The sequence below is a fragment of the Nerophis lumbriciformis genome, linkage group LG20, assembly GCF_033978685.3.
Source record: "Nerophis lumbriciformis linkage group LG20, RoL_Nlum_v2.1, whole genome shotgun sequence".
NCBI classification, from domain to species: domain Eukaryota; kingdom Metazoa; phylum Chordata; class Actinopteri; order Syngnathiformes; family Syngnathidae; genus Nerophis; species Nerophis lumbriciformis.
In genome coordinates this window covers 15,685,001-15,710,710 of record NC_084567.2, presented here as the reverse complement: position 1 = coordinate 15,710,710, position 25,710 = coordinate 15,685,001, and the positions used below count along the sequence as shown (strand labels likewise).

The following is a 25,710-nucleotide window of genomic DNA, read 5'->3' as shown; positions in this document are numbered from 1 at the left end:
ATATATGAGTAAATAACTTTTGTAATAATTACAAAAAAAAAAGGTATTTGTGTGTTTTTTCCCACATTATGAGAGAACATATGCCGTTTCATAGCAACCAAGCCCACTTATCTGTTGGTGCAGGACTGCGTGATAAAACTCATTCAAAAAATCTCACTGAGACACGAGACAGGACGTGGAAGTGACAGGCAGGACAGAAGTGTCAAAACACCTAACTTCCCATTGGCCACCTCCCTCCTAGAGCCCGCCCCTCTCAGCCACCACCTGCAATGCCATTGGTCCCTTTTGTGAGGGATCCCCGCCTTTAGGTCGTGACGTCACTCGGGTGGCAAACGTTGGCGACGATGTTGTGGCTGTCCACGCCGCCGATAACTATCTCTACGGCCGACACAGTCCGCGGCGGTGTGGAATGAGGGTGAGCTCGTCCACGCATGGAGTTGTGCCGGCCACGCTGGAAATGTCGCAGCCCGCCAGCCAAGGCGGCGAGCCCGTGAATGTGGGCGACGGCGACTACGAGAGCCTGCCGCCTCACGTCTCGGTGACGACGCACATGACAGCGGGCGCCGTGGCCGGAGTGCTGGAGCACACCGTCATGTACCCCGTGGACTCGGTCAAGGTAACGGACGCGCGGCTCCCACGTTTGACACACGTTGTCGCGGCTTCACATTCCCGCCGCTGCGTTGCTAACAAGCGTTAGCTTTAACGTTCCCCAACCTGCTTGACCGCAGTTAGCTTGTCAATATTCAGCCTGCGCTAGCATAACATCTTCATTACTTGTATGTCTTTTCTTGTCGCTTAGTAACGTCTCGCTCTTTATTGTCAATAAACTTGATAGTCTCGCTAAAACCAGTTGGTGAACTAAGTTAGCGTTATGTAAAAAATGTTTTCCTCGGCTTACTTTAAGTAATGACGAAAAAGAAAGTCAAACTAAAGGTCCAATCTACGGTGGCCGATAGGTGCAAAACGATCCATACTTGGGGTGGAACGTTCACAAAATCCACTTTCGGATTTTGTTGCAGGTTATATATTTGCTTTGTGCATCATTTTAGCTGTTTGCAAATGCACCAAATCTTTGAATATTTTAGATTCGACAAAGAAAGCGTTTGTTCTCTATATCCAACATTACGTACTATTCTAACTAGCGGAGTATTGTCGCGTCCCGGAAGAGTTAGTGCTGCAAGGGGTTCTGGGTATTTGTTCTGTTGTGTTTATGTTGTGTTAATAATAATGATAATAATAATAATAATACATTTGATTTAGTATAGCGCTTTTCAGAGCACTCAAAGACGCTTTACAGCAGTGGTCCCCAACCACCGGGCCGCGGTACCGGTCCGTGGATCGATTGGTACCGGGCCGCACAATAAATTAAAAAAAATTAAAAAATTGTTTTTTAAATTTTTATTAAATCAACATAAAAAACATTATACATCTACATTATATATCAATATAGATCAACACAGTCTGCAGTAGGGATGTCCCGATTCAGGTTTTTGCACTTCCGATCCGATACCGATATTGTTTTTGCATTTCCGATCCCATACCGATACTGACCGATACTGGCCTATCCGAGCATGTATTAAAGTTTAAAGTTATTTAGCCTACTTAGTTGTCAGAATCATGTTGAAAAGGGTTTTAGTACTCTTGATAACAACTAGCCAGCTGAATTAGGGGAGTTTGAATAATACACAATGGTTGGTAACAAGAAACTGACCTGTTTATTCAAGGATAAACACAAAATAGACAAAATTATACATGACAAACAGAAATGGCATCATTGAACTAGGGCTGGGCGATATGGCCTTTTTTTAATATTGCGATATTTTAAGGCCATATTGCGATACACAATATATATCTCGATATTTTGCCTTAGCCTTGAATGAACACTTGATGCATATAATCACATCAGTATGATGATTCTATGTGTTTTGATTGATTGATTGAGACTTTTATTAGTAGGTTGCACAGTGAAGTACATATTCCGTACAATTGACCACTAAATGGTAACACCCGAATAAGTTTTTCAACTTGTTAAAGTCGGGGTCCACTTAAATTGATTCATGATACAGATATATACTATCAGATATATACTATCATCATAGTACAGTCATCACACAAGATAATCACATTGAATTATTTACATTATTTATAATCCAGGGTGTGGAGGGGGGCGCCGGATGTAAGTGTCAAAAAGACAGCCAAAAGAGTTTGATATGAGAATAAATCTAAAGTTAAAATATAGGGTAGAAATGCATCCATTTGCAGGAAATGTAGTCTTGATTTTCAACATTTTCTTTTAAGGCTTGCATGTCTACATTAAAACATTCTTCTTCATACTGCATTAAATTGCTACTTTTAAACTTTCATGCAGAGAAGGAAATCACAACTAAAAAAATCACAAATTTTTTCATACGGTGTTGATCTGGAAATTTTTGCCTCGGCATTTTGATGGTGTGGACGTGTGGCACCGGATGGAGATAAGCGTCTCGACAGACGTCACAATATTTGAACAATGATGACGAAAACTGTTTTCTCTGTCGTGTCCGTGTGTCGAAAATTGTTATGCGGTTATTTTTTTATTTGATTTTGTGCGTGGCATATAATTGTTATGCGCAGAGGACGTTTAAACAGTGCGCAATTGCACAAGCGCGCACCTTAGAGAGAACGTTGGTCACACGGCTGCGCTAGCATCACAGCTAACGTTAGCCATGCTGCTACCTCTCTGCTCGGGGAGGACGTATACGTATGTGACGTATGACGTGACAGTATGTGACGTCTGTAAGAAGGTGCGCTTGCTGTCTGTGAGAGGGAGACACAGAAAAGAGTGAGAAGAGCCTGTCGTGTAATGCCAGCAGCTAAAAGCAACTGCGTGAGAATCCACAGACCTGTGGGTGTGCTGGAAAATGCGGAACGGAAGCAGCAGAAAAGTGGAATGTATTATTTAAATAGGTGCGTTGGAAAACACGGAGCGGAGTTTTTTTTTTAATCTGGATCGGCATTTTCCCATGCCTTGCCGATACGCATTTTTTTGCAAATATCGGCGGCCGATCCGATCCAAATATCGGATCAGGACATCCCTAGTCTGCAGGGATACAGTCCGTAAGCACACATGATTGTATTTCTTTATGACCAAAAAAAAACAAACCCACCCCCCGGTCCGTGGGACACATTTTCAAGCGTTGACCGGTCCGCAGCTACAAAAAGGTTCGGGGCCACTGCTTTACAGGATAAAACATTTTTACAGTTTAAAGTAATAATATAAAATACAGAAAACATAAAAGCAGTAGCCTAGTGGTTAGAGTGTCCGCCCTGAGATCGGTAGGTTGTGAGTTAAAACCCCGACCGAGTCATACCAAAGGTTATAACAATGGGACCCATTGCCTCCCTGCTTGGCACTCAGCATCAAGGGTTGGAATAGGGGGTTAAATCACCAAAAATGATTCCCGGGCGCTGCACCGCTGCTGCCCACTGCTCCCCTCACCTCCCAGGGGTTGTACAAGGGGATGGGTCAAATGCAGAGGACACATTTCACCACACCTAGTGTGTGTGTGACAATCATTGGTACTTTAACTTATTTAACTTTAACTTAACTTACATTGTAAAATACATAATAATACAGGACAATTACAAGACACAGATCACTAATCACTTGTTAAAAGCAGATCTGAATAGGTGTGTTTTGAGAAGGCTTTTGAAGGTGGGAAGGTCTGGGCAGTCTTACGGTGCGGATGTTCTCCCGAAATGTGTTTGTCATTCTTGTTTGGTGTGGGTTCACAGTGTGGTGCATATTTGTAACAGTGGTAGAGTTGTTTATACGGCCACCCTCAGTGTGACCTGTATGGCAGCAGCCCAAGCAGAGAAGCCCAGACCTCCCTTGAAATGTTGGCTCTGTATCCACATTGGTTCTCTGCATGTGTTCCACGTTTATTTAGGAATTAACAAGCTAACAAGCGTTAGCTTTAAAATTCCACAACATGCTTGACCGCAGTTAGCTTGTCAACATTCATTTTTTGCATGCGAGATGCAAAAAACCATCTTCATTACTTTTATGTCTTTTCTTGTCGCTTAGTGGTTGACGCATTTCATTGTAAATAAACTGATAGTCTCGCAAAAAATCAGCATCAGTTAGTTGGTGAACTAAGTTAGCGTTATGTAAAATAGTTTTTCCTCGGCTTACTTTAGTCAAACTAAAGGTCCAATCCACGGTGGCCGATAGGTGCAAAACGCTCCATACTTGGGGTGGAACGTTCACAAAATCCACTTTTGGTGTCTTACAGCCCATAATATCAAAAACAGTAGTGCCGCAACTTACAAGCTCTTAACTCAAGACACTTGTATATCAAATCTCCCAGTGAAATGATTTGAAGTCCATTTAATTGGTGCAAACTGCATACTTTTAAAATGCAGCATGCCTTCTTTGTGTTTATTAAAGTATTTAATTATTTTTTATTGGGGGTTTTCAGAGGAAACACATATATATGGACTTGCAAAACGTAAGAAAAAGAAGGTAATTACATTGGATTTTGTTCCCAAAAATAAATAAAAAAGTGTATGTATTTATGTATGTGTGTGTGTGTATATATATATATATATATATATATCTATCTATCTTCCTCACTTTGGCGTACATTTTTGACAGCATTTCTCGTTCGAAATATGCCCAGCTTGGCAACTGGAGAACAGTTTTGATTTGGGCTTTCATGGTAGACAACTCAAATAAATGTTTTATCAAGAGGCATACATTTGTCCAAATGTGGCCAACATTGTGGGTTTCCTGGCTGTGGTCTACATTGCTAAAAGAAACATCTTAAGAAGAGAATCCCTCTGCTATCTTCCACTAGTTTTTGTAATATATAAATCGCCCGCTTGAAAATGCCCTCTTCTCTCCTACGACTCTCGTCCTCATTTGGGATGTCTGTTGTGATTTCCCTTCCTGGTTCCATGACCTGCCCTATCTTGTCTCTGATTGGCCTAATCTCAACCAATCCTGACTCATCATAGTAAACAACCAACCAATCATGGATGTTCTTATACGTGCAAGCACGTCTTGGAAGGAGGATGGGGAGGGATTTACAGTGTTGGCGCTAGGAATCTTCAAAATGAGGTCCCAGGGACCGCATCAGGTCATAAAAATGGGGTCCCAAAGTAAATTTTCGGGGTGCCACTTTTTTGTAACCGTTTTGAAAACAAATGATAAATGTATGCATTATCCTGGTATATCTCACATTCTATATTGTGTTTTGGAAAAAGATTGTCATAAACATTACTTAATTCATTAAAAAAAATAACACAAAAGAAAACAAATGCAGTATTTGTGATCGATAAAACTTTTGACGAATCAAAATTTCAAACTGTACTGGAAAGTGCATTACTTTGAAGTCGACCAATAATTAATAATTTGACCCGGCAATAATACTGTATTTTCCGGACCATAGGGCGCACCGGATAATAAGGCCAATGAATGGTCTATTTTTAATATTTTTTCATATATTAGGCGTACAGGATTATAGGGCGCATTAAATGAGTCCTATTATTATAATTTTTTTTCTAAATGTAAAACACTTCCTTGTGGTCTCCATAACGTGATGGTGGTGGTTCTTTGGTCAAAATGTTGCATAGATTTACAGATCATCTTCAAGTCGCTTTCTGACAGTCGCTTCAGGATTTGCCGTCGTCTTACCTTTGTGGCTCACCTTCGACAGCGTCTTCTCCCCGTCGTCTTTGTTGTAGCGGTGTAGCGTGCAAGGACGGGAGTGGAAGAATTGTCAAAAGATGGAGCTAACTGTTTTAATGACATTCAGACTTTACTTAAATCAGTAACGGAGCAGCATCTCCTCATCCGGAAACAACCACACCGGAAATGTGTCCCGTGAAAAACCGTCCGATCGGAACTCTAATAACTAAAGTTACTTGGGTGAATAATGCTAACTCACTACACCGGTATGTTTTAGCGCTTTCATGGCAAGTTTACTGACAGATATAAGTAAGAACTTTACACTACTTTATATTAGAAATGGCACTAAAATATTTACTACTAAAACATTTTGATACATTTTTGAGCGCCGTGTGTAATGTTCTATATTTTCAATGGAACATTTAAAATGTTGGTGTTTACTTGAGACTTATCTCTTATGTTTGACTGCCAACTACTGGTCACACTTATAATTACACCCTGTACCAAATAAAATAGTGTAGTGTCCCGGAAGAGTTGGTACTGCAGGGAATTCTGGGTATTTTTTTCTGTTGTGTTTATGTTTGCATTGCAAATATTCTCCCGAAATGTGTTTGCTACTGTTGTTTAGTGTAGTTTCACAATATGGCACACGTTTATGACAGTGTCGGCGGCGTTCATACGGCCACTCTTAGTGTGACATGTATGGCTGTTGACTAAGAATGCCCTTCATTTATTTGTACATAGGATGTCATTATTCAAAATGATCAGTAAAATGACCTATGATCATACAGAATGACACCTTTACCTGACTTCTTTAATAAAAGACCTTTCTCATCCCTGCCAACGCTTCAAAAGCCTTGACGAGGGTAAGCTCAACGTTATAGTCCGGAATATACGGTAAACAAAACGCCGGCAGGAAGCGATAAGGGGTCAAAAAAAACAACCAAAAATCGCGTGGACTACAAGAAAACTTGCGTCCTTTCTGATTTCAATGGGTAAAAAGACACAAAAAGTGCATTAACGCCAACACTGGGTTTAGTAGCCCATGGAGGGGTAACGGGGGAGAACAAGGAACACAACAAATAAGCGGTGTTTGGTCATCCATCCATCCATTTTCTACCGCTTGTCCCTTTTTGGGGTCACGGGGGGGTGCTGGAGCCTATCTCAGCTGCAGTCAGGCGGAAGACAGGGTACACCCTGGACAAGTCGCTACCTCATCACAGGGCCAACACAGATAGACAGACAACATTCACGCTCACATTCACACACTTTTTAACGTGAAATAAATTATATCGATATTACGATATTTTCATAATTCATATCTTTGTTTAAAAATATATCGATATACCTCACAAACTCTATATATTGCCCAGCCCTACTAAACCCAAACAAGTTGGCTCCGAATCAGCATCCTGGAGGTTCCGCTGAATACATTTTGCTTGACGACAAAACACCAAGCATCGCCAAGTACGGCTGGGCGATATATTGAATATACTCGATATATCACGGGTTTGTTTCTGTGCGATATACAAAATGACTATATCATGATATTTGAGTATACGTTCTCACACAGTTGCTTTTAGCTGCGGGCATTACACTACATGCGTTTCTCGCTCTTTCTTGTCTCGCCTTCTCACAGAGACATAAAACAAGCGCACCTTGTTACGTCACATACTGTCGCGCGTGCATCGCCATACGCTCTCGTGGCGCATAGAGGTAGCGGCATAGGTAACGCTAGCTGTGGTGTTAACGGTGTGGTAATACGAGAGAAAGAAAGTATGATTCTGGTAACAAATGAAGGAAGAATTCATTCCCAAGAAAAACTATTACGGGGTCCATCGGCGGTGGTTTGGCTTCAAGCGGGAAGATGTCGAACAGACAACCGTAATATGTCAAGTATGCGGCAAAAGCGTTGCTACAAAAAGTAGCAGCACTGCTAATGTGTAGCATCATTTGAAAAGTCACCCGCTAGAGAATAAGGAGTGCTTGACACTCCCCATGTCAACATCCACACCCACAAAATGCAGAAGCAACCATTTCCACATCAACACCGTATGAAAAAAATAGTCAACAACAAAGGAGATAACGTCCGCAGTCACCTACCACATAGCGAAGGACATACACTATTTGATTTCCTATTATGCAGCTCATTTTTATTTGACACTTATTGAAATATCTTGTGTGACATCATGCACAAAAGTGTACTTTATTTGTTTTTAAATATTGTAGTGGTGTTCTGTACAAAAAGTGCACTTTAATTTAGTGTTTTGATATGTCATCTTAGTGCGGGGGTCGGCAACCCGCGGCTCTAGAGCCGCATGCGGCTCTTTAGCGCCGCCCTAGTGGCTCTCTGGAGCTTTTTCAAAAATGTATGAAAAATGGAAAAAGATGAGGGGGGGAAAAAAAATATTTTTTGTTTTAATATGGTTTCTGTAGGAGGACAAACATGACACAAACCTCCCTAATTGTTATAAATCACACTGTTTCTATTAAACATGCTTCACTGATTCGAGTATTTGGCGAGCGCCGTTTTATCCTACTAATTTTGGTGGTCCTTGAACTCACCGTAGTTTGTTTACATGTACAACTTTCTCCGACTTTCTAGGACGTGTTTTATGCCACTTCTTTTTCTGTCTCATTTTGTCCACCAAACTTTTAATGTGCGTGAATGCACAAAGGTGAGTTTTGTTGATGTTATTGACTAGAGTGGAGTGCTAATCGGGCATATTTGGTCACTGCATGACTGCAAGCTAATCGATGCTAACATGCTATTTAGGCTAGCTATATGTACATATTGCGTCATTATGCCTCATTTGTAGCTATATCTGAGGCCATTTAGTTTCCTTTAGGTCCTCTTAATTCAATTTATATCTCATGACACACTATGGCTTTTAATTTTTTGTGGCTCCAGACAGATTTGTTTTTGTATTTTTGGTCCAATATGGCTCCTTCAACATTTTGGGTTGCCGACCCCTGTCTTAGTGACATCATGCACAAAAGTGCACTAATAGCTTGTTTTAAAATGTCTCTGACAATCTTGCACTTTCTGTTTTGGAAATGACATGAATGTTTGTGCCACTGCTTAATAACTGTTTAATAAATACACTTTTGGTCAATTGACTTAGTTGTGATATCCCTCTCTGCATGAAAGTTTAAAAGTAGCATATATTAATGCAGTATGAAGAAGAATGTTTTAATGTAGACACATAGAATCATCATACTGCTGTGGTTATATGCATCAAGTGTTCATTCAAGGCTAAGGCAAAATATCGAGACATATATCGTGTATCGTGACATGGCCTAAAAATATCGAGATATTAATTAAAGGTCATACCGCCCAGCCCTATCGCCAAGCGTTCAAAAGAAAAACCCGACATGATGATTTTCAACACATGACGGTGACTTTGTGACATTACTACAGCCAGACTCCCACGTTGTGCGGTGAAAGCAGGAAAAAGGGTGTAGTAGCATCTCAACTCTGGCCGTTTCCTAATCAATGGCGCATAAAGGGCGAGGACGTGCAGTCGTGCACACACCCAATAGTGGTTTAGGCTGATTTCAAGCGTGTGTGTGGTCCAGATAAGACCACATACTCACCCCCTCTTGTACTTTTGGTGCAAGCGCTACACTGTAGGTGTGTCTCATCTCATATCTCCAAGGTCAAGACACTGGGCTTTGGCGAGTCCAGCGTACCGCAAACAAACACACCTACCATTCATTGACGTGCGACAATACCACACAACTTAATTACCAATTGCACAACATTATTTTAAGTGCACCGCCTCTCCTTTCATGCGTCTTCCAAAATTGTCATTCCAGCGAATAAATGCACAATGAGAGTGTGACTTAAACAAGTCTGAGGCGTTTGAGAACATTCCCAAAAAGCACAAGAGGAAATGACGAAAGGAGTTTGAGTAACAGGATTGTTTGGCAAGAAGATGTCCAGCTGCATAATCGCAGAGCGGATATAATCGTGAGTAGGGGAGTTATTGTTCTTGCAGTTTGTTGATAAACGATGCAGTAAAATGCCAGTCTTGCACAACTTTGTGTTAACAAGGAAGGAGCCTGAAAAGAACATGTGAGGGCCAACGCAATTCGTTACATCTACAATTTATTTGGATTTGAAAACAACTTTTGCAATGGATCAAAATTGAAATGCAAAAAACATGTCATCACACACGCTTGTTGACTGTACAGGTGATGCTTCAATGGGAACTGCTCTTTTTTATTTTTTCATTTTGCCTATCATTCACAATCCCATGTAAGACAAAAACACTTTTTTATTTGTGTATGCATTCTAACTCGTAAATAAAGGCTAGCAAAAAGCGCTCGAAAAAACACCCAATAACCATCGTTTTGTATACGCTCTAAGTTTCATTGTGATGTAGTAAAAACATATCATACTTGCATACTTTGCTAATTTTAAGCAAACTGTGGCGTATTAATTTCACAGGCGCATCACAACGTTCGCTTTTCCCAACAACAACAACACTACCAATCATGGCAGACTTTGTGAGAGACAACAAAGACTATTTTGGGACAAATGATGATCCAGGAAGTTATATTTTTGACTCTGAATGTGTAATATGTAATAAAGTAGCAGTAATGTCAAGTGCTAAACAAGATACACAAATGTAATAAAACAATGACTTACTGTACAATGTCTGCGCTCACTGGATGCAAGCAAGCATCTTTTCATGTCTTTCTCGCCATCTCTGGGACTAAATTGGAAGTCAAAGATGACCAACTTCTATACAAGTGAGTAGGAATGTATATCGTTAGGATTTTATGGATACGATATTGATATCGGTATTTATCAGTACTCTTATTGGTACTATATGTAATTAGTGAAAATAATGTAAAAAAAAAAAACATTTTAATTAGCATTTATATTAGCACAAGAGGTTGAACACCTTTAACAGGAACTGCTCTTTTTTTATTTTATGTTGCCTATCATTCACAATCCTGCGTGAGACAAAAACACATTGTTTTTATTTTTTTTATGCATTCTAACTTGTAAATAAAGGCTAGCAAAAAGCGCTCGAAAAAACATCCAATAACCATCAACCTTGTATACACACTCTGTAAGTTTCATTGTAATGTAGTAAAAACATGTCATATTTACATATTTTGCTCATTTTAAGCAACAAGGGTGTATTAATTTCACACGCGCGTCACAACGCTCGCTTTTCCCTTCAACAACAACAACACTAATCATGGCAGACTTCATGAGAGACAACAAAGACTACTTTGGGACAAATAATGATCCAGAAAGTTATATTTTTGACTCTGAATATGAGGGGGATGAGCTAGAAGTTTTAGAAACTGAGTGCTAAACCGTAAAGTAGCAGTATTGTCAAGTGCTAAACAGGATATACAAACACGAACGTAATAAAACAACAACTTACTGTACAATGTCTGCTCTCACTGGACGCAAACAAGCATCTTTTCGTGTCTTTCTCGCCATCTCTGGGACTAAGTTGGAAGTCAAAGTTGACCAACTTCTACACAAGTGAGTAGGGATGTATATCGTTAGGATTTTATCGATACGATACCTTTTATCGATATTGATATTTATCAGTAGTCTTATTGGTACTATATGTAATTAGTGAAAATAATGTGAAAAAATACATTGTAATTAGCATTTATATTAGCACAAGAGGTTGAACACTTCTAACATGATGCACTGTAACATCTCAGAGCAGGAAAGTTTTATCAAAAGCTGTTTTTTAAGTCAACTATGTGTGTAATGCGAGGTGAAATGCAGTTATGTCATCTTCTTGTAAAGACCACACACATCCACATTATAAATCAATATGATCAATTAGCATCTTATGTGGGTGTGCATTTTGTAACAATAGGAATTATTTGTGTTTATGTTGCATGAAGGGAAACCATATTGATTGTTGTGGTACCGATGTATGTGCGTTTTATCGCAATAAAAAGACTCAGTGAGCAAGTGGTCCAGTTTGTAATCAAGAGACAGAAGGAACTGAAACACATTTAAGCAAAATGTGTTTTAATGACACGCAAACACGGCACAGTGGAGTGATGTCAGCAGCAACCAGTAAATCAGTGGATGCAACTTAATGGATTATTATATTACCTTTATTTCACTTTTTTGAGTGGATTAATATTGGCCTGTGGATTAGTGTATTGCTAGGAGGACGGTTGATAAAACGCGGTCGTACTTGCCATATATTACAAATGACAATGCATACACAAATAAAGTAAATTTGTTCTGGTCTGACACACTGATTGTGAAAGTTCCCTTTTAACTGCCATTAAAAAACACTCCACTTTAAATGTGGTGAACAAAGGCATACATATGTACACATATTTTACATTTGTTTTCTCTAATTGTGTGTGAAAATGTTTTATCCACCATGACGACGTTCAAAACGGGAAGAATACAGTATTGAATAACGTGACTTACACATTTGTAATCATGGGTACAGCGACAATATATTAGCATTGAAATAGAGTTGCTATTGCAGAGTGTTGTTAAAAGGAAAGGCCATGTAACACAGTGGTAAAAATGCCCCTTTGCCAACTTTTTTGCAATGTGTTGCTGCCATTAAGTTCTAAGTTAATGAGTTAACTTAGATGTTTCTAAGTTGGAACATGAAATATCTTGTCTTTGCAGTCAATTGAATATAAGTTGAAAAGGATTTGCAAATCATTGTATTCTAGTTTTATTTACCATTTACACAACGTGCCAACTTCACTGGTTTGGGGTTTTGTAGAAATATATTAACCAGTGACGTGCAGTCACTAGCGGCAGGTGATGCAGGGCCTCACCTGCCATCATGGAAAGAAAAAAAAAAAAAGTAAAAAGAAAAAAAAAAAATTAAATTGTTAAATGTATCCAGTGATTATACTATAAAGTAATTTTCCATTTAACTTCACCAGTTTTAGATTATTTTTATTCAAAATCGCTGAATTTTCACATTTGCCGTTCAAATACTGAGAAGAGACGGTGCGGTGAACAGCAGCCAGTTGAGGCACGTCACTCAGTGCCTCAACATGGATTCCGGACTCGGCTAACTGCTGGCCTGCTGTGCAGTGAGACCGTATTGCTATATGAACTATATTATACATTTCCATAGTTTAGTTAGCTGAGGTATATAATGTACAGTGTATTTTGTCAACAACTGTATGTGTGTAACGTATTTCTTGTGCTGAGCGATCATAAAACGGCTGCAAAAGACGCACTGGCTGAGGCTCCAGTAATCCCGCCTCCTGCACCCCCGCCGTAGAATTGTTATATCAACTAAAGCCCACACTTAAACTTTCCACGTGCAAGATTGAATCTATTTAAAAAAAGTTATTTCATAAGAAGCCAAAAAGTGCAAAAACAATAATGTTTGTGTTGGAGGAGTTGTGAATGACTGCAGGGCCACAACATTAGGTACACCTGCAGTCTGCAGGTGTACCTAATTTACAACTCCTCCAACACGAACATTATTGTTTTTGCACTTTTTGGCTTCTTATTAAATAACTTTTGTAACCTATTTTCATGGGCTTTCCTCTTTGTGATGTTAAGTTCCTGTTATGTGCTGTTATACAGTATATGCCTTGAGCTCTTATTTTGAAGGCGCTAAGAGCGGAAGTGATGTCACGTTGCGGAGGTTTTTGAAAGAATGTAAATAAAGTGGTCCTCGTGTAAACTGGAGCCTCCGTGTTTGTTATTTTGTAGTTTCATACAGTATAGGCGACATTTATAAACCCTCGGTTACACTTTTTTAAATAGATTCAATCTTGCACGTGGAAAGTTTAAGTGCGGGCTTTAGTTGCGGCGCATGGACTTAATTTCTAAGTAAAGGTAAGACCATAATAACGTTTTTTTTTAATTAAATGTGCTTTTTTGTGTGCTACAGTTTGTATGTGTAAAGTTAAAGTTAAGTTAAAGTACCAATGATTGTCACACACTCTAGGTGTAATGAAATTTGTCGTCTGCATTTGACCCATCCCCTTGTTCACCCCCTGGGAGGTGAGGGGAGCAGTGGGCAGCAGCAGCGCCGCGCCTGGGAATCATTTTTGGTGATTTAACCCCCAATTCCAACCCTTGATGCTGAGTGCCAAGCAGGGAAGAATGCTGAATAATGCATAAACTTCAGCCTCTCTTTTAAATGTTTACATTTTTGAGGGGTCTATTCATAGATATTAAACGGAACTAAAGTACCTGTGCAGCCCGTTCAGAATTGATCAAGCACAACCAGCTGGCGATCAGTGCGCACAGAGTTTAGCTCTCAGCAGATATTACGAACATCTACAGCAATTGTGAGTATTTGTGTTAGATGGCTAAGTGCAAGTTCAAGGATTTGTGGATGTAGAACCAACAAGTTAATGCATGATTGAAGCCGGTGAATGGAAACGTATAAATGGGGAGCCATCGTGGAGCATTTCGGTAAAAGTGAATGGAACGATAGTGGAAAAGTTTGGGACTGAATGATGCTCGAACGCCACATAACTTGAGATCCACTTAAACCCCCGCACCCAAAGTGGGTTATTTGGGTAAAGTGGCGCCAATTGAGAGATCCAAATGATAAAACAACTGCAAAGAACAATGAGATTTGTGTAGCACAAATGAACAAAACTCCACATCATCCAACATGTATGTGCTCCAAGTTTCCCCACATCTGTATTAAATAGAAACATATTCACTTCTTTATCGTGAGCGCATAAAAGGAAGGAAACGCAGCAGAACACGGCAAGGCAGACAGAAGCCTATCTCCCGAGCCAGGCCCAGATTCATCTCCGCACAAATAAAACACGCTTTGTGCTGTCCAGATAACTTGGCATGGTGAAATAAAACAAAGGCTCACAAGACCGCCATCTTTCTGACTGAGGAGCACTCGGCTGTCACAACCATGTGACGGCTCCTCAGACTTCAGGCGCACTGCCGGTGACCATCGACTCAAACTCAAAATTTCAATGTAAAATTCAATCAATGTTTACTTATATAACCCTAAATCACGAGTGTTTCAAAGGGCTGCACAAGCCACAATGACATCCTCGGCTCAGATCCCACATCAGGGCAAGAAAAAACTCAACCCAATGAGATAACAATGAGAAACCTTGGAGGGGATCGCAGATGTGGGGACCAACGTTCCCTCTAAGGTGCGTACCTGTGCAATTGCGCACTGCTCAAGCGTCCTCTGCGCACGGCAAATCTATGCCAAGCACAAAATCAAATAATTTAGCGCATAACAATTTTCAACACGACACGGACACGACAGAGAAAACAGTTTTCGTCATCATTGTTCAAATATTGCAACGTCTGTCAAGACGCTTTGAGGACATGAATTCCATCGATCACTTTACTGAGCAAAACTCTTTATTGTCGGCCATAAACACATCACCAAAACATTAGTAAAAAAAAAGATATCTAGCAAAAGTGGTAATTTTCTGCAGTACAAACCAGACCAAAAGCAACTTTGTTATATCAAGAGCAGCCGCTTGCTCTTTCTCATTTGCGCCAACACATGCACATATGGCACTTAGACAGTGATGCGTTTACAGCCACACAAAAAGTCGGACAACTCCAACACCACACATAAAGTGTAATTCCAGGTCGTTACACTATGATTTACCAATCAAATGTGTGCTTATTCTAGTGTCATTTATAAGAAATCTTAATTTATAAATATTAATCATGAAATGCTGGTAGTATATTAAATACTAATAAAAATATATTTTTTACAAACAGGAAGTTGCAGGAATGTACACATGATCCCCTGCTTACATCTCATTGTGCAACATGTGAATGTTTTAATGGGAACTAAATGCAATGTCTGAAAGGGGTACAAATTATTTCCAAAGCAGGACCTCCACCCAGACAAACAATACAAGTACACAGATCATGAAAAACAATATTTTTTGTTATTGTCATTGTAAGTGGGCCGAAACACTTATATTAGAAAATAATCTCATGGAAATGACTGCTGTCATTTGATTATAATAATAAGAGAATGTTGTCTGTCTATCTGTGTTGGCCCTGCGATGAGGTGGGGACTTGTCCAGGGTGTACCCCGCCTTCCGCCCGAATGCAGCTGAGATAGGCTCCAGCACCCCCCGCGACCCCGAAAGGGACAAGTGGTAGAAAATGGATGGATGGATGGATGGAGATTGAACTTGTTATTTAGTCAGGTTTGGGACAGGTGTGCTGCTGGTGTAGCCACAGTGTGCACGTCTGATGTTGCTCACATGGGCTCCACTGAATGCTCGGGGAGTTTTTGCATTTGCTCACACACATGAAAGTTTAGAGGGAACCAGGCGACCGGTGCAATAAACGTCGAGTGGATCTAGCATAATATTGTGAGAGTCCAGTCCATAGTGGATCTAACATAATAGTGAGAGTCCAGTCCATAGTGGATCTAACATAATAGTGAGAGTCCAGTCCATAGTGGGGCCAGCAGGAGATCATCTTGAGCGGAGACAAGTCAGCAGCGCAGAGACGTCCCCAACTGATGCACAGATGAGTGGTCCACCCTGGGTCCCGACTTTGGACAGCTAGCGTTCATCTGTAGTCACCGAATCTGTGTCCCCTCTCTACGAAGGAGAGCAAAAAAGAAACGGCAGATCAACTGGTCTAAAAGGGGGGTCTATTTAAAGGCTAGAGTATACAAATGAGTTTTAAGATGGGACTTAAATGCTTCTACTGAGGTAGCATCTCTAACTGTTACCGGGAGGGCATTCCAGAGTACTGGAACCCGAATACAAAACGCTCTATAGCCCTTAGACTTTTTTTGGGCTCTGGGAATCACTAATAAGACAGAGTTCTTTGAACGCAGATTTCTTGCCAGGACATATGGTACAATACAATCAGCAAGATAGGATGGAGCTAGACCGTGTAGTATTTTATATGTAAGTAGTTAAACCTTAAAGTCACATCTTAAGTGCACAGGAAGCCAGTGAAGGTGAGCCAGTATAGGTATATGTATATATGTATATAAAGGTATATACAGTATAGGCGTAATATGATCAAACTTTCTTGTTCTTGTCAAAAGTCTAGCAGCCGCATTTCGTACCAACTATAATCTTTTAATGCTAGACATAGGGAGACCCGAAATTGTGGTGTTCCCTAGTTGAGTTCAATCGGAGATGGTCAGTGAGACCTCCGCTTGCCTACATTAAAGGCCTGATCTTCGAAAGGTTTGCGGGTATTAAAACATGTGCAAACTTGATAGCGCAAGCAAAACTGATCTACTAAACCTGTGAGCAGAAGTTTGCGTCTCTTAGGTGAGAAAAATGGAGAGCCCAATCCATTCGGCATGTCTGTTTGAATGAATATGAAGAATATATGCTGATTATTAGAACTCTCACAATATTGGGAGGAAAAAAAGAACATATAATCATTTAGAGCACGCAGTGTGATTTATCAAGAATAAATGTGTTCCGCGGCCGCTATTTTGCGTCTATATTTAGTACGTCCAGAAGTAATAGCTGTGAGAAAGGAAGTGATCGCGCTGCAGCTTCGTTCTGTATGTATGTATGTATGTATGTATGTATGGACTGCCAAAAATAAAAATATTAGACATATCGTCAATTCGGCAATATTTATGTTAATATATTTTTCTAATTTTATAGCTGCCAGATTACTTAAAGGGCTGATTAAAACAAGTTAAATCGACACGTTTGGTGTCTGTGGATGTTTGATTTTTTTAATGACTTTTGTTTTTTCATACATGCGGTAGATCTTGCAATATGCATTTTCTTGCGCCTGGAGCGCACGCTCGCACTTACTGCCCTTTGGTGTAGGGCTGGGCGATATGGCTGATAACTGTATCACGATATAAGCGTTTTATATCTGTCAAGTTTATGACCAATGGAAAATAAGGACCAGGAGAAAAATATATTAAATGTAAACCTTTTTTTAATATCAAATGTAACCTTCCTCTGATTATAATCCACTCAGCTATCAAGGCAGAAAGGAAAATAAATGTCAACACTAGCATGGAAACCAATCAATGTAAAAACATTTTTTAAATGACATTAAACTCTTAAATATAATCTCTAAAAATGAAAGGTGCAAAATTTTGAAATATGTAAGGAATGCTTAATAAAGTGTAAGAAAAAAGTGCAAAGTGTGAAAATGTAAACATAGAAACCTGAGAAGAACCATTTTCTATAGGTTTAGACTCAGACAAACTTTATTGATCCACAAGGGAAATTGTGGATCAATAAACACACAGTAGCTCAGTTACAAAGGATGGAAAAGATAATGCACACAAGGGCACAAAAATAGGGCGAAAACAAAAGGTATAAAGTAGACTAAACATGTTCCATAGTAGCAATATACAATATAACATATATGTAATATTTACATATTATATACAAAGTATATAATACATACCGATATATTATATTATATTTTTATATAATATATACAATATATAACCGTGCCAGGAAGTTACAGCTGTGCTCTAAAGGGTAGTGTGGTATTACCGGTCTTGGTGAGAACGAGCGCCTTGCATCATTTACAGACCAAAGTGGTCTGACTACGGTCCCTTTGGAAACAATCCAAAAAACGGCCATACTGTCCAGGTGACTTTTCCTCTTTTATCCACAATTTCTTCATTTTTACTTTCTCTTCTTATTCCATGCGCAGGATCATCCGTTAGACAACAAGATGTAGCAACCAAACTTGACAGTTGATACTGTTACCTGATGTAGATGCACTACATCAGTGGTTCTCAACCTTTTTTTCAGTGATGTACCCTCTGTGAACATTTTTTTAATTCAAGTACCCCCTAATCAGAGCAAAGCATTTTTGGTTGAAAAAAGAGATAAAGAAGTAAAATACAGCACTATGTCATCAGTTTCTATAAAAGTGCAAAATATTGTTCATTTGTAGTGGTCTTTCTTGAACTATTTGGAAAAAAAGATATAAAAATAACTAAAAACGTGTTGAAAAATAGACAAGTGATTCAATTATAAATAAAGATTTCTACACATAGAAGTAATCATCAACTTAAAGTGCCCTCTTTGGGGATTGTAATAGAGGTCCATCTGGATTCATGAACTTAATTCTAAACATTTCTTCACAAAAAAAGAAATCTTTAACATCAATATTTATGGAACATGTCCACAAAAAATCTATCTGTCAACACTGAATATTGCATTGTTGCATTTCTTTTCACAGTTCTTTTTGACAGACATTTTAGTGAGGGTCAAACCATCATAGCATGGGGGAAACTCTGGGTTTATGGTAATGAATGGAATAGCCTACTTGATTTGATGTTCAGTTTATGAACTTACATTCATATTTTGTTGAAGTATTATTCAATAAATATATTTATAAAGGATTTTTGAATTGTTGCTATTTTTAGAATATTTAAAAAAAAATCTCACGTACCCCTTGGCATACCTTCAAGTACCCCCAGGGGTACGTGTACCTCCATTTGAGAACCACTGCACTACATGACTGCTTCTAAAATACCCAGTAAAAGTGGTACATTATGCTCTGCTGCATGTTTCAAAACATAACAAGACGCCACAGGTCAGAGCTGATAACATGATTGTGCAGTAAATGAGTGTCTCCATGGGTAGAACAAGCAAAAAACCTAATTTAAATAAGGCAGTCTCCACCAGTTATCAATTGTACATGCAGTTTTGATAGATGACACGCAACATGGCTATTAATAGTACACGCAACTTTATATTCTGCACATGCTGTTTTGCACCTGGTATTTGGATCTTAGTACATGAAGCCCAAAGTTGCTCTTTGTGTTTGTTGTGCTGTATTTTTTGTGTTTGCACCATGATTTATTACCGTACACAAAACTAGGAATGTACCGTATTTTCCGAACCATAGGGTGCACCGGATTATAAGGCGCACTGCCGATGAATGGTCTATTTTTGATCTTTTTTTCATGTATTAGGCGCACCGGATTATAGGGCGCATTAAATGAGTCATATTATTTTTTATTTTTTCTAAATGTAAACACTTCCTTGTGGTCTACATAACATGTGATGGTGGTTCTTTGGTCAAAATGTTGCATGGATGATGTTTTACAGATCATCTTCAAGCCGCTTTCTGACAGTCTCTTCAGGATGCGCCGTTTTGTGGGCGGTCTTATTTACGTGGCTCACCTTCGGCAGCGTCTTCTCCCCGTCATCTTTGTTGTAGCGGTGTAGCGTGGAAGAAGTGTCAAAAGACATTTTAATGACATTCAGACTTTACTTAAATCAATAACGGAGCAGCATCTCCTCATCCGTAAACAACCACACCGGAAATGTGTCCCGTGAAAAACCGTCCGACCGAAACTGTAATAACTAAAGTTCCTTGGGTGAATAATGTAAACTCACTACACCGTCATGTTTTAGCGCTTTCATGGCGAGTTTACTGACAGATATAAGTAAGAACTTTACACTACTTTATATTAGAAATCAATCAATCAATCAATCAATCAATCAATCAATCAATCAATCAATCAATGTTTATTTATGTAGCCCTAAATTACAAGTGTCTCAAAGGGCTGCACAAGCCACAACGACATCCTCGGTACAGAGCCCACATAAGGGCAAGGAAAAACTCACCCCAGTGGGACGTCGATGTGAATGACTATGAGAAACCTTGGAGAAGACCGCATATGTGGGTAACCCCCCCCCCCCCCTCTAGGGGAGACCCAAAGCAATGGATGTCAAGTGGGTCTGACATAATATTGTGAAAGTCCAGTCCATAGTGGATCCAACACATCAGTGAAAGTCCAGTCCACAGTGGATCCAACATAATAGTGAGAGTCCAGTACATAGTGGGGCCAGCAGGAAACCATCCCATGTTAGTGCCATCAAATGGCACTAACATTTACTAATAAAACATTTTGATAGATTTTTGAGCGCGTGTGTACTGTTCTATATTTTCAATGGAACATTTAAAATGTTGGTGTTTACTTGAGACTTATCTCTTATGTTTGATTGCCATCTACTGGTCACACTTATCATTACAGCCACGTACCAAATACAATAGTTTAGAGCAGGTGTGTCAAACTCAAATACAAAGTGGGCCAAAATTTTAAACTGAACAAAGCCGCGGGCCAAGGTTGAACAAATGGACCTTTTAATAGGGACCAAAACAAGTTTTGCATTGAATATTGAACAAGCAAGGCTTATATAACTTTATAATGACATGCAAAATCGAGTTTCAAATAATAATAATAATAATTTAAAAATATCAATAGCATATCAAATACAATTTAAATAAACATTTAATGCCACTATTCTATTTTCAGCCTTCTGAGGTAAATATCAACAATAACTTTTTCCACAGGCTAATAAATTAGAAAATAAAATAACATTGAATAAACCAACCATTCAGGACTTTAAACTGCTCAGTTTGCAACACACTGATCTAATCTGATGTGCCCAAGCCAGATACCTGCCATCTTTTCTTGGATGCTAGTTCATTAATGTCGGGGCTCAGGCTTTGAGCTGAGGCAACTTTCATTATCGAACGAAGTTGTTCATCAGTCTTTATATCTCGTAGTCTACCCGGACCACAGTCTTGGGGGCGTGCCTTAAAGGCACTGCGTTTATCGTCCTCTACGAGCTGTCGTCACGTCTGCTTTTCATCCATTCCAAATACGTGCCGGCCCGATCACAAAATTTGTGCGACTTCTGTACGCACACACACGTAAATGCAAGCATACTTGGCCAACAGCGATACAGGTTGCACTGACCGTGCCCGTATAGATAACTTTAACACTGTTAGAAATATGCGCCACATTGTGAATCCACACCAAACAAGAATGACAAACACAACAACATAAACACAACAAAAGTCATTCCCAGAATCCCATGCAGTGTTACTGTGCGGATGTTCTCCCGAAATGTGTTTGTCATTCTTGTTTGGTGTGGATTCACAGTGTGGCGCATATTTCTAACAGTGTTAAAGTTATTTATACGGGCACCGTCACTGTAACCTGTATCGCTGTTGGCCAAGTATGCATTGCATTCACGTGGGTGTGCGTGCTGAAGCCGCACATATTATGTGACTGAGCCAGCACTCGTTAGACTGGGTGAAAAGCAGACGTGACGATTTTTGGGAGGGGCACTGAAATTTGAGAGTCTCCCGGGAGGGTTGGCAGGTATGGGAATTAGCGGTGAATGCGGTGTACCGCGGAACCGCCGCTGAATATAATCGGCAGGCCAGCTCTAGTGTTAATTTGATATCGCCTCAAGGGCCAAGTGAAATTACACGGCGGGCCAAATTTTGACACCCATGGCTTAGAGTGTCCCTAAAGAGTTGGTACAGCAGGGAATTCTGGGTATTTGTTCTGTTGTGCAAATATTCTCCCGAAATGTGTTTGTCATTGTTGTTTAGCGTAGTTTCACAATATGGCACATGTTTATGACAGTGTTGGCGTCGATCATACAGCCACCCTTAGTGTGACATGTATGGCTGTTGACTAAGAATGCCCTTGTAAATGGAGTGATCAAAATCATCGTGATCATTAAAATTGGCTATGACCATACAGAGTGACAGCTTTTCTTGACACCTCCAACTTAAGACCATCTTCACCCCGTCCAATGCTACTAAAGCATTGAGGCTTCCTTACATTATAAGGTTATAAGGCGCGCTATCGAGTTTCGAGAAATGTAAAGGATTTTAAGTGCGCCTTATAGTCCGGAAAATACGGTAAGTAGAGGGTTTGCAGCTCGCGTGTTACAGTGTTGGCGTTAACACACTTTTTGTGTCTTTTTACGCATTGAAATCAGAAAGGACGTGCATTTCCGGAAGTTTTTTTTTTACCGACCCTGCATTCTCCGGGTCAAAACTCCAGTTTGTTTGTTTTTTTATCGATTATCGTTTTCCGCCGGTGTTTTGTTTTGTTTATTGTGACAGTGCACTCTTATCACGCCGTCACTTGAAGACCAGCATGTCTCTCTCTCTCCCTCGCTCTCTCGCTTTCTCGCTTTCTCGCCAACCCTCCCGAATTTGCAATAAAATTTGTTTTCTTTTGTTATCTTTTTAATGAATGAAGTAACGTTCATGACAGCCTTTTTCCAAAACACAATATAGAATGTGAGATATAACAGGATAATGCATACATTTGTCATTTGTTTTCTAAACACTTACAAAAAAGTGGGACCCCAAAAATTGACTGTGGGACCCCATTTTTATGACTTGGTGTCTTTTGAAAATTCCTTGCGCCAACACTGTGTTAGAAATATGTGAAATATTGTTTTTATGTTTCCAGACAAGGATGCAGAGCCTGCAGCCTGACCCCAACGCCCAGTATAGAGGTGTGTACGAAGCCCTGAAAAGGATCATCCGCACGGAGGGCTTCTTCAGACCGCTCAGGGGTCTCAACATCACCATGATGGGCGCCGGTCCCGCCCACGCGCTTTACTTTGCCTGCTATGAACGAGTCAAGCGCTCCCTGAGTGACACCATTCAAAATGGAGGCAATAGCCATCTGGCCAACGGTACGACCGCTGACCCTAAATCTTCCAACATTGAATTATACAATATGAACACCCTTAACAAAAGGAGTACACGCTGAGTGGTGAATTACTCGTCGAGAGCCATCGATTTGTTTCATGTTTTTTCTTTCTCCCAGGTATTGCTGGCAGTGTGGCCACTGTCCTCCATGATGCCATCATGAACCCTGCAGAAGGTAAGCACACATCCACACACAACTAATAGTCCATCAAAAGGAAATACAAACCTAACATTTTTAGTACAAGAATAGACTTGTATTGTGAAATTCAAAATCCACTTATATAGAATACAAATAGCATGATGCTGTGTGTACAGGTGAGTTAAATATACTAGGGTAAAGGACAGGTAAGTGCGTGTTATAATGTTTTTATGAAGGAAATATTAAAGTTGAATATGACATCACACTTAAGTGAAGAGTTTATAATACATTTTATGCGCCGCTTGGAATTCATATAGATTAGTACAGGGGTTCGGAACCTTTTCCACTACAGAGGGGACTGGGCCCACTCAAATATTAACACTGACTCAGTAATCTTACTCTTGATTTTAGTCATGTGAAATAATTATACATAACTTACTTACAGTTTACAACCTTGTCAAATGATATGCAGCCCTGTGTTCATCACAATTATTATTATCAAGGCTTAGGTCAGGCTGATTACAAAAATAAACACCACAAAAGTAGAGACCTTTTAAAATTGAAAAATCAATTTGTATACAATTTACACAGTGCTAAAATAAATAAACACAATTGATAATAAATATTAGTATCGAATTTTGTGAAATAAACTCAAGAAAATACAGCTTCACCACTTCAGTCATAATTTTTGCGCTGAAGAAACTTCTCTGATTTAAGCTCCAGACTTCTTCTGTTTGTTTGATATTGATATTTTCACAGGCAGTATCGTACCGTACAAATTGATTAGTACCGCGGTATTGTATTAGTACCGGTATACCGTACAACCCAAGTCATTACTGCCACAAGTGGTGAAAAAGTGTATCACAACTGAATACTGCTGCAGCCCATCCGGACCACAGCTGAGAAACACATATTTTTGGCGGCCCTGTAGGGGGCGTTTCCGGTCCAACAAAGGTTAATAAACACTAGATTACAAGTACACTACAAACAGTTAATTTATTCTACTTTTCCTGACTCTTATCATTTTGACCCTTTTGCATCATCTGTACTATAGCATTTGCGTAAATATCACCAAAATAACTCGGGCTGCCAAAGTTAAGGCAAATAATCCCAACTCTAAAAATGCATTTTTCCATCGATAATGTGACATCAAGTGCGCAGTCTTTCAGTCAATTTTATATATATATATATATATATATATATATATATATATATATATATATATATATATATATATATATATATATATATATGTATAAAATTAGGGATGTCCGATAATGGCTTTTTCCAACTCTTTAATTACTGATACCGATATCAACCGATATATGCAGTCGTAGAATTAACACATTATTATGCCTAATTTGGACAACCAGGTATGGTGAAGATAAGGTACTTTTTAAAAAAATTTATAAAATAAGATAAATAAATTAAAAACATTTTCTTGAATAAAAAAGAAAGTAAAACAATATAAAAACAGTTACAGAGAAACTAGTAATTAATGAAAATTAGTACAATTAACTGTTAAAGGTTAGTACTATTAGTGGACCAGCAGCACGCACAATCATGTGTGCTTACGGACTGTATCCCTTGCAGACTATTGATATATATTGATATATAATATAGGAACCAGAATATTAATAACAGAAAGAAACAACCCTGAGTGTGAATGAGTGTAAATGGGGGAGGGAGTTTTTTTGGGTTGGTGCACTAATTGTAAGTGTATCTTGTGTTTTTTATGTTGATTTAATAAAATTAAAAAAACCAAAAAAAAAACGATACCGATAATAAAAAAAACGATATCGATAATTTCCGATATTACATTTTAACGCATTTATCGGCCGATATTATCGGACATCTCTATATATAATTAGTGTGGTCGGTGTATTTGACCACCTCACAGATTTATAAAAAATAAAAAAAAATTAAATTTTTTTTAAACTTGGGAAACCGGCCCGCGAGCCGTAGTGTGGGCACTCCTGATCTAGAATAAACTTACAGGGAGTAGGGAAGCGAGGAAGCAGCAGACCCCTCGATGATGACAACATAGGGACCCCTGGTCGTTATCACGTCGCCGCTATAAATAATTTGTCTGTGTTAACACTTATAACTATCACTAATCCATCCATTTTCTACCGCTTGTCCCTTTCGGGGTAACGGGGGGTGCTGGAGCCTATCTCAGCTGCATTCGGGCAGAAGGCGGGGTACACCCTGGACAAGTCGTCACCTCATCAAAAGGCCAACACAGATAGACATACAACATTCACACACTCGGGTCAATTTAGTGTTGCAAATCAACTTATCCCCAATATCACTAATACTTGTTAAAATTCAAGTCACCAAATGTAAACGGGATATTGTTGGCCCTTTTTTTTGAATGGTAATTTATTGGATGTTATGGTAGTGAAGCGGCCACTGTAAGCAGACTTTTATTTCCAAGTTAGAATGCATTAA

The 25,710-nt window shown here is 39.3% G+C and overlaps 1 protein-coding gene across 2 annotated transcripts in view; it reads left to right on the top strand.

Annotated features, from left to right (window-relative positions):
- Positions 1-319: 319 nt before the first annotated feature.
- Positions 320-25,710, top strand: part of slc25a37 (solute carrier family 25 member 37) — a 27,579-nt gene continuing 2,188 nt past the window's right edge. For both annotated transcript variants that reach the window (XM_072915332.1, XM_061980523.1), the window contains exons 1-3: positions 320-616; positions 22,876-23,104; positions 23,239-23,295. In XM_072915332.1, coding sequence (XP_072771433.1) covers positions 410-616; positions 22,876-23,104; positions 23,239-23,295 — 493 coding nt within the window. In that variant the 5' untranslated portion in view covers positions 320-409. The remainder of the gene's footprint in view (positions 617-22,875; positions 23,105-23,238; positions 23,296-25,710) is intronic.